The following is a 10,161-nucleotide window of genomic DNA, read 5'->3' on the forward strand; positions in this document are numbered from 1 at the left end:
TATTGACTCTTACATTATACCTTCTCATTGAAGGATGGATAATTTGGTGTGAAAATCCTCCGCAGATTCTGGAGGAAATTGCTCATGTTTTGATTACCTTTAGCAGAAAAATAACAATGTATCGCTATCAGGAGAGGGATTTCTGGGGAGGGGACTTAACATGGAAATTATAAATTCATTCATGACTTTTCTTTTTTAAATTAGGCTTTCTCCTGTTTCTCAGAGGATTTATCAATTATGCAAAAGTTCGGAAGATGCCAGAAACTTTCTCAAATCTCCCCAGGACCAGAGTTCTCTTTATTTATTAAAGGTATTAAAGAAAAAATTTATTCTAGTCCCAGTGTAACCATGTGCTACATTGTAGATTTCTGTTCAGTTTTAGAGTAAGTATCTGTGATAGGGGCATATAGAGAAAGTAAAGAAGGCACAGTCCCTGCCTTTTAGCAGTTTCTTGTCTAGTAACAGGGATTTTTACAAAAAGCTATTGATAAAGTCAAATTAGAAAAACTGCCATAGGAGAAATCATTACTTCATGCCTTGACAGTGTGAAAGAGGCAGGGGTCTTAGCAGTCATCAGAAAGCTGGGATATTTGGCTGCTTGACTGAATTCCAGCATCCTGAAGCCACTGCTTACTGTTGCACCAGTTCCAGAGGATGACATTCAGAAGGAACCCTTCAGGCATAATCACTCATCTCTGCCCCTAAACCCCAGAACCTGGAGAGACTGTATAGTACTTTAAGAACTCCTTTTGTCTGGGCTGCTGACAAGCCCACCAAGTCTTCCATCTTTTAAAATTGTCATTGAGGCTTTCCCGATGGCTTTCTTCAGGTTGACATTCCGATACCACTCTAATGTGAGGAAGGTCAAACTCAAGAAAAGAGGAGAAAGGACCTTTTCCCTTGCCTAGAACAGGAGGACTAAGCCCTGCCAAGGCTCTTTGATTCACACATGATTTTCCCCAGAGGCTGACACTCCATCTTACATCAATGGCTGCCTGAAGGAAGAGGTAGAGAATCTTGAGAAAGAGTACACCAGAGAGAGCTCTCTCTGGTAACAAGTTCTAATAGGCTTTCTTGGACTTGGCTGTTTGTTCCTTGGGGCTTTGGGGACTGTTAATCATAGAGTGGAACCTTGAGCACCACCTAGAGGCCAGTCCAGTTGAAGGTCTTAGGCAAAGCATTATAAAGGATAGGTGGTGTAGTTCAGATAAACTTTACATGATAGTGGAGAGTGTGGGGAAGAATTTCAGAATCATCTGAGGCAGAGTGAAGAGCAAAAATAGGGAAGTATGGGGCTTGTTCAGAGGATAGCAGCTTGATTGGGGCATAAAGGAGTATTGAGGGTCAAGGCTAAAAAGTCAGGTTGAAACAGGTTTCTCAGATACCTTGAGCACCAAGCCCATTTGCAGTAGAACCATGAAATTGATAGAGCCAGCGACATGTTGGGTCAATGCAAGACTAAGCCCACGTGGAGCACGAATTTGTTCTGTACCCGCAGAGTGTCAGTTTATATAGGCAATCATATACTAATCGTGAGGTTCTCAATTTTGAAGACTTGTGGTGGTCTCAGGAGGTATGCTTCAAGAAAATAAAGCATCTACCATAGTTGATTTTCCAGGTGATAGAACAGCATTGAAAGCTTTTAGGCAACAGAATCATATAATGAGACCCTCTTGAATATAACAAACATTTTTTCAAGCATAGTATAGTAAACTAAAATTAACACTCATGGAGTTTTCCATGTGTCAGATAATATATTAAGCATTTTACATGGATAATTAAATGTATGTAGGTAAAGAAGGCTTAAACTGCTTTTAAAGTTAGTTTCATTATTAAAAAAAACTAGTATTCATTATTAAAAAACAGGAATCTTTGATTGCATGTTTGAAAATGTGTAGCATGTCATGAATTTGAATTTAGTCACACAGTCTGGACACAGATGGATATTCATACCACTGGCCTGGGCCTTAATGCCTACAATGTGTCTTTGTTTATGTCTAGAACATAAGAGACTTATTAGATATTCTTTGCAGTTTTATTTAGTTACCATTGTCATCTTTCATCTATATATCAGATTGGAATTTATAGTTAGCCTTAGGTTTAACTTTTACCTATCAAGGATTCAAAAGCTAGTACTATTGGGTTGCTACAAGTCCTCCTTATGAAGGGTGCTGAAATCACCTAATATTTTCCCTCTAATACATTGACACCCAAGATATACTGAGGGGACAGATTTCTTTCTCTTTTTAAAAAAAGTCATCAATTCTGTAGGTGTAGTCTAATGTTAGCTCTGAATTTCTGAATGGACTGAGATCACACTTCTGTCTATTCTCTTTGTTCTTCAGTTAGAAAGAAATTTGAATCTTTATTAGGGGATTGCATACCTTCTTCATCTTGGTTCTAAGCATAAGAAATAGCAGCCCAGTTGACAGAAAGCCTGAACGTCTCAGTTTTCCTGTGTTGTTTGGTGCTTTACTGAAAATTTTGTTGTTATTGTTTGGATTTTCTAAAATTTCTGAAATGTTTTTTGATATTCTAAATTTAAAACTATGTATGTGGGGTTGTGATTTGAAGTAGGCAGTCCTTAGTAATAATAATGTTGTAGGAAGTACTAAGGGAGATTCAAGTGATGAGCCTGCTGGTGCTTCAGGAGTGTACGTTAAGAGTTGTCAGAAACTTTCTCAGAGGTAAATGAATGCACACCATTGGAGGGCATAATAGAGTTTATTTGCTTTTCTATTTAACTGTGATACCCTGGTTTATTTGAAATCATTCCTGACACACCCAGAGAATTCAGAGCTCTAAATTAAGGGTTTGAGGAACTTACAGCAGAATTTAGAATTCTAATGACTTCACTAATTTTCCAGGGATCCCCAGAGGGAACCTGAAAAGCCATAATATCCTATGGGACTGAGTTCCCTTTGTCCACTGAAAGGTTAAGAACTCTGTCCAGATCCAGATGTAGAATCCTTTCTTTCTCTAGTTCAGAGGACATTTAGTTTAATTTTGTTAGAAGACATACTAGAAAACCGTCATGTGAAGTAAGAAAGCTTTATTTTTTTCCTCCCTATCGATTCTTTATTATGCTTATCACAGTTTTTAAAAAGTAATTATCTGCTAATTCCAACATCAGGTTAGATAAGTCTATTTGTATTGATGGATTTTTCTCTTGACTCTGGGTTACATTTTCCTGTTTTTACACACCTGGCCAGTTATTTCTTTGTTGCAGCATTGTTAATTATCATGTTGTAGAGATTATGAGCTCTGAATTTTGTCAGAAGGTTGTTGAGTTTTTGCCTAGCAGGCAGTCAAATTACTAAAGGATACCTTTGATCTTATTTCTAACTGTCATGTACAGTGATTCTTCTAGGGAGATAGGGATAGGGGAGAGGGAAAATGTAGTTTAAAAATCCTAGGCTATCTCCTGCTGAGGAAAATCACTGGTAAACTAGTGACTACTCTGCTAAATTGCCTCTCTTGACATTGTCAACCTGAAGCCATCAAAAGGATCAGAATACAGAGTTTATGCAAGTAGAAAGCTGGGAATGACCAATCAGAGAACACAGACTTTAGAAAATGGGGTCAGTGTTCCTAAAAGCTTTATTTTCTTTTATGGACTTCTACTTCTTTGATGGAGATGTCACCAATTAAAAGGTAGCTGAAGAAAGACACAGGTAGGGAATTTTTAAAATAACTTTGCCAGAAAGATACAGATACAGAATTTTTAAAATAACTTTACCAAAACAGAAAAATAATATACTTTCCATAGTGTACTAGGATTTGGCATTTTACTAGAAAAGGGCATAAGAATAGTGACTTTTCTAGTCAGGCTACCTGAAATATAGTACAAATAAACCAATCTTGAAGTGATCCCAAAACACCTCTTTCTAATCAGTCAAAGTAGATATTACAAAAGCTAAACATTAAAGCTCATGTACTACTATCATAGGGGCAGCTCCAGGTTCCTTTTCAGAGTCCATTTAAGCTTAAGGGAGGGAAAAATGTATTAATAAGCTGTTATCTGTTTTCCTACTTCATAACAAAATGCCAGAAGGAACTGCTAAAGGTGTGCACAGTGGCCATCAAGAAGTATGTGACTGGGCCGGGCGCAGTGGCTCACGCCTGTAATCCCAGCACTTTGGAAGGCCGAGGTGGGCAGGTCACCTGAGGTTAGAAGTTTGAGACCAGCCTGGGCAACATGACAAAACCCCGTCTCTACTAAAAATACAAAAATTATCTGGGTGTGGTGGTGTGCGCCTGTAATCCCAGCTACTTGGGAGGCTGAGGCAGAAGAATCGCTTTAACCCAGGAGGTGGAGGTTGCAGTGAGCCAAGATCACGCCACTGCACTCCAGCCTGGGCGACAGAGCGAGACTCTGTCTCAGAAAAAAAAAAAAAAAAGTATGTGACTGAGGAAGCAGAAGAAACAGATACCTGTTATAAACATCTGTACCTGAAATGGTAAAAAATGTAAAGTGTTTATACTTTTCTTATTTACCAGTTCACTGGAAAATACATTTTTATGGATTACCACCTCCTCTGATGCTGCCAGATGAATGAGGAGTTAGCTACAGTAATAAGGTGGTAACACAGTTGATTGGTTATATCTAACACTATTTGTGTGGTACCAAAAGTACTTGTACATATGAAGCATAATATATTTTAAAATTATTTATTTTAACTGCGTCTGAAATAGAAGGAAAAAAGGAGGTTTTTGAGCCCTAGCATTAATGAGCTAGGGCCTTCATAATTAAAAAAGTGACCTAGTGAGCTGTACCTATTAGGCATCAAATATTTTAATTTTTTTCTATGTGATAACAGACACTTTCATTTCTCCTTTTCTGTAATTTTTCTCCTGTTCCTTAATACTTCTTTTATTTTATTAAAGGAAATTCATCTCAAGGTAAAGGTTTACTTATTGGACTATGTTATAAGATAGCAAGATAATAGGGAAATGGTGTTTCCAGTAGAATTTTTGCTAAACAAAATTTACATGTCTCCAAGAAGAACTGGTTGTCTTCCTCTTGGAATTAAATGATCTGTAGGCTATTGGATTCCTTTTTTTTTTTTTTTTACAAAGTGATCTGATCTATAATTTAGTAATACGGTCCAGAGTCCCTAAGATCTGTTTGTTCTTCAGTTTGTGTACTGCCAGCATTTCTGTAACACTGCCACTCAAGCCTCCAAGTCTCAGACAGCAGTGCCCTCTAGCAGTCTTTCATTTGGAGATTGTGTGGTGATTGAGATTACCCACTGGTGACCTCTCTAGGTCCTCTTGAGATATTTTATTTTAATTTAATTTTTACTTCTCTTACTGAACAAGCAAAGGGATTTTTAATGTTTGTTGGGTGTCAGGCTTTGACTTTGAGGGATCTATTAAAGCTGTTTACCTATGCTAAAGCATCATAAACTAAAGAAGTGGCCAGGTAATTGTCCATACCATATTGTATATTCTTGCAAACTCTGTTTTGACCTACTAGTCACTGTTTCATCAGTTTTCATCTATTAAAAGAAACTGGGCCGGGCATGGTGGCTCACGCCTGTAATCCCAGCACTTTGGGAAGCCAAGGCGGGCAGATCACGAGGTCAGGAGATCAAGACCATCCTGGCTAACACAGTGAAACCCGGTCTCTACTAAAAATACAAAAAATCAGCTGGGTGTGGTGGCGGGCGCCTGTAGTCCCAGCTACTCGGGAGGCTGAGGCAGGAGAACAGCATGAACCTGGGGGGCGGAGCTTGCAGTGAGCCAAAATTGTGCCACTGCACTCCAGCCTGGGTGATAGAGCGGGACTCCGTCTCAAAAAAAAAAAAAATATAGAAACTGATAAAACAAATTATTTATGTTTATAATGAGTCTGGCCTCATTGCAAAAACATTCATTTAATATTCATCTGCCAATTTTCTTTTTTGCTTCTGCTTGGCTTTTAGAGTTCCTCATATTTTTGTGTCTCTATCTCTGTGCTTTCCGAGGTCTTTCAGTCTCTTATGTCTCTCAATCTAAAGAAAAGATGTCATTGTATCAGTTTCAGTGGTTTACTTCAAATCACAACACAAGTGAATTTATAGTTTGGAAAAATGTTGATAATATTAAAATATGTTCATTTCCTCCAGTGTGTTTGTAGTCTCTCTCCATTTTGGCAGCCTTTTAAATACTTACGCAGTAATCTAATCAGAAAAGATACAGAAGACACCGGGCATAGTGGTGCACGCCTGTTAGTGCCAGTCACTTGCGGGGCTGAGGCAGAAGGTTGGCTTGAGCCCTGGAGGTGTAGGTTGCAGTGAGCCGAGCTCGTGCCACTGCACTCCAACCTGAGTGACAGACTCTTGTCTCCAAAAAAAAAAAAAAAAAAAAGGAAAAGAAAGAAAAGACACAGAAGAGTTTCTTGTGGCTTTTATAGTAATTTGGAGGATAGAAAAGTAAGTTATGGGCCGATATTTGAGCCCATCCAACTCTCACTTCTTGCTGAGTACCACAAAATAGTTTCTCAATAAATGTTTATTAAGCAGTAAATGTATCTCTTTAGTGTTTCTTCTTTTATTCTTAATAGTTCTTCTTTTATTGTTAATATAGGGAATTACTTGTAGTTTTTCCCAAGTTATTTTCATGAGAACCAAAACAATATACTAGTACAGAAATGCCTCAAAGTATTAGATGAAAACTGCATTTAGTAAAATGCGTAGGCATTATTTCGAGAGCATTTATTTCAGTCAGATATATTCCTTTCTTAAAATTAGTTTGAAACTACATGTATTATTTTAAGAGAAACATGCCCCAAATACAATGACTTTTTAGGAAAACTTGTTTTTTAAAAGTATTTGTGGTACCTGTGAGTTTATCCTTGTTTTCTAATTTTGCCATGCTCGGTTGAGGTATAGCATGACATGGTTGGCATCCTTACTGGAAAGCTTCCTTGTGCAATATCTAGTGGAATTGTTAGGGTAAACAGTATCTTCAGGTATATTAGGAAAATTACTTGCGCACTTGGATTATGCTCTCTGTCCCAAGTTTCAGTCATTGCTGACAGTGTTCAGTGTGGGATGCGCAGTAGCACTGCTTCCATTGTATTCTTTTGTTAAGAGGTTTGGAAAGAGAGACTCCTGACTTCAGGAGTTTTTAGAAAAAGCATTCCAGTTTTTTCTAGTTCTAGAGGCCTTGATAACTTTAAGAACTGAAATTTTAATGTTTATTGAATACCGTGATGTCAGTATACAGTAATCTTAAAACTATGTTAAAATGCACTTGTGTCTCCAAACATCCTGCCTTCTTTTGTGACTACATCCTTCTCTTAGCCAAAATAACAAGCTAACTAGAGTTTCAATATTCAATATCCTTCTCTGGCAGATGTTTTCTGGCAAAGGCCTTCCTGCATTTATGAATTCTCTCTCAAGAAGCAAGAGAACACCTGCAGGAAGTGAATCAAGATGCAGAACACAGAGGAATAATCACCTGCTTTAAAAAAATAAAGTACTGTTGAAAAGATCATTTCTCTCTATTTGTTCCTAGGTGTAAAATTTTAATAGTTAATGCAGAATTCTGTAATCATTGAATCATTAGTGGTTAATGTTTGAAAAAGCTCTTGCAATCAAGTCTGTGATGTATTAATAATGCCTTATATATTGTTTGTAGTCATTTTAAGTAGCATGAGCCATGTCCCTGTAGTCGGTAGGGGGCAGTCTTGCTTTATTCATCCTCCATCTCAAAATGAACTTGGAATTAAATATTTTATTGTAAGATATGTATAATGCTGGCCATTTTAAAGGGGTTTTCTCAAAAGTTAAACTTTTGTTATGACTGTGTTTTTGCACATAATCCATATTTGCTGTTCAAGTTAATCTAGAAATTTATTCAATTCTGTGTGAACACCTGGAAGCAAAATCATAGTGCAAAAATACATTTAAGGTGTGGTCAAAAATAAGTCTTTAATTGGTAAATAATAAGCATTAATTTGTTATAGCCTGTATTCACAATTTTGCGGTACCTTATTGTACCTAAGGGATTCTAAAGGTGTTGTCACTGTATAAAACAGAAAGCACTAGGATACAAATGAAGCTTAATTACTAAAATGTAATTCTTGACACTCTTTCTATAATTAGCGTTCTTCACCCCCACCCCCACCCCCACCCCCACCCCCCTTATTTTCCTTTTGTCTCCTGGTGATTAGGCCAAAGTCTGGGAGTGAGGAGAGGCTTAGGTACTTAGGAGCAAAGAAAGAAGTAGCTTGGAACTTTTGAGATGATCCCTAACATACTGTACTACTTGCTTTTACAACGTGTTAGCAGAAACCAGTGGGTTATAATGTAGAATGATGTGCTTTCTGCCCAAGTGGTAATTCATCTTGGTTTGCTATGTTAAAACTGTAAATACAACAGAACATTAATAAATATCTCTTGTGTAGCACCTTTTACTGTAGATTAGTGCTTAATTTCTTGGCTTGCATTTGTTGATTGCTAAGGCAATTTTTTCTAATCTTAGGGAATCATTCAGTAGATGCGATTAAAAAACTAATGTTGGGTCAATTTTTTTCTTCATTTTCAGCACAAGAAGTCCTCTTATATCCTACTAAATACATTCCTAAAAATGTATTTGAACATTGGTTCTGTAAAAGATAATGGACTAAAAAAGTAGAGAGGAGTTGTAGAGATCTTAAATCATTCTGGAATTCCTAATTATGCTTCAATTTTTAGACATAATTTTAGATAATTTATTTCCAGTGTTTTCTGCATGTTCTCATTTGTTCTTTTTCTCAGTTGAATGCACCAACTGGTTTGAGTCCTGTGAGCATTCAGTCAGTTGAAATTAAAGATTCCTCATTTCTCCTGATTTCTATTCTTGTCTCAATCTTAAATTTAGAGACCAGTGGTTTTTATGATATCAGCCATTTGATTTTTTTCATTTTCTATTTAAGAAATATGAAGAAAAAATACACCAAGATGGTCAAATTACTACACAAATCAGCACCAGCACAGTCTGATAGCTGCAAATGTCCATTCATCTGCTGTGTATGTATATCCAGAATCAGCATAGGAAGTCGTTTAGGATGTCGTATATAATGCACAGAAGTGTGGGTTGTTTGAAAGCCAAACAGGAAAATTAGGAGCCTCCTGGATTGACATTTCAATGATCCCTCTAACCAGTTTATGGATTATTATGAATAATAGTGTAGTGTGTTCTTCTTCAGAAGTTATATTTGATAATAGAGGAGGGAGTTTTATGAAAGTTTCTTTGAAGATTTTTTTTTTTTTCCATTTCGAATCAGATTATAGCAACAATGGAGTTTGGAAGTTTGTATGGCCTATAATGTTCTAAGTTCCAGAATGAAAAGATCTGTAACAATCTGAATAGATGTGGACACATATAGCAGAGAGAACTATGTAAATTATCTTGCAGAACAAAATAGAAGGGTCCTAAATCACGTTAACTCAAACATTGTAGACTAGCTTTGTGTTTATTCTTCAGGTCCTTGCGCCTTATTTGGTTTTGTATATTCAACGAGCTGAAATATTTGGAATTCCTATTTCTACGTATTTGGTGGTCCATAAGACTTTGTCAAATGTAAACCTACAGTTTGATACGCTTTAAAATACCTAGTTAAGAGGATGATTTCTCTTTAATCGTTTAAATGTTCTGAAAATTAAAATCTTTTGAGGCACATGAAGTGGGCACCATATATCATCTAGAGTCCTTACTGGTATTCAGGATGAAAATGTTCACGCTGCATTAATTGTCATTTTTCTCTTCCATGTTCTTTCTCACTTCGATACGTTAATACTGATAATGGATAAAGGGTGAGTTTTTATAATAAATGGTTTTGGAAAGGTATTCATAGGAACCGCGGTTATTTACTTAAGGTTATGGAGTAAACTAGCTTGGACCTTGGGCTGCAGGACGACTAGGATTCACCCATAATGACACAGTGCCCTATGTTTCTTAACTTCTTGTTGCCATTTGAAACTCTGTACTCTTATGTTTAAAGGGTTCTGTATAGCCATTTTTTTTTTCAGAAAGTTACATTGCTTTGTATAGAAATAAAAGGCATTATTAAAATTTGCTTGTTAAAAAATGATAAGAATGAATATCTTTACTTATAGGGTCAATTTTGTTTAGAGTTTTAAAGAAACAACAGAAGTTTTAGTGAAGTAAATGATTTTTTTTTCCCCTTTG

General features: G+C 36.6%; 1 protein-coding gene across 2 annotated transcripts in view; it reads left to right on the forward strand.

Annotated features, from left to right (window-relative positions):
* NDFIP1 (Nedd4 family interacting protein 1) overlaps nucleotides 1-8,397 on the forward strand; it is a 44,141-nt gene extending 35,744 nt beyond the window's left edge. Inside the window, exons 7-8 of one of the 2 annotated variants that reach the window (XM_034960680.3) lie at nucleotides 205-310; nucleotides 7,342-8,397. In XM_034960680.3, the coding sequence (XP_034816571.1) occupies nucleotides 205-308 (104 nt within the window). In that variant the 3' untranslated portion in view covers nucleotides 309-310; nucleotides 7,342-8,397. Of the gene's footprint in view, nucleotides 1-204; nucleotides 4,234-7,341 lie in introns of those variants that run through there. The other variant, XM_063604658.1, reaches the window with a different exon arrangement.
* The last annotated feature ends 1,764 nt before the right edge of the window (nucleotides 8,398-10,161 follow it).

Source organism: Pan paniscus, chromosome 4 (genome assembly GCF_029289425.2).
Source record: "Pan paniscus chromosome 4, NHGRI_mPanPan1-v2.0_pri, whole genome shotgun sequence".
Classification (NCBI taxonomy): Eukaryota; Metazoa; Chordata; class Mammalia; order Primates; family Hominidae; genus Pan; species Pan paniscus.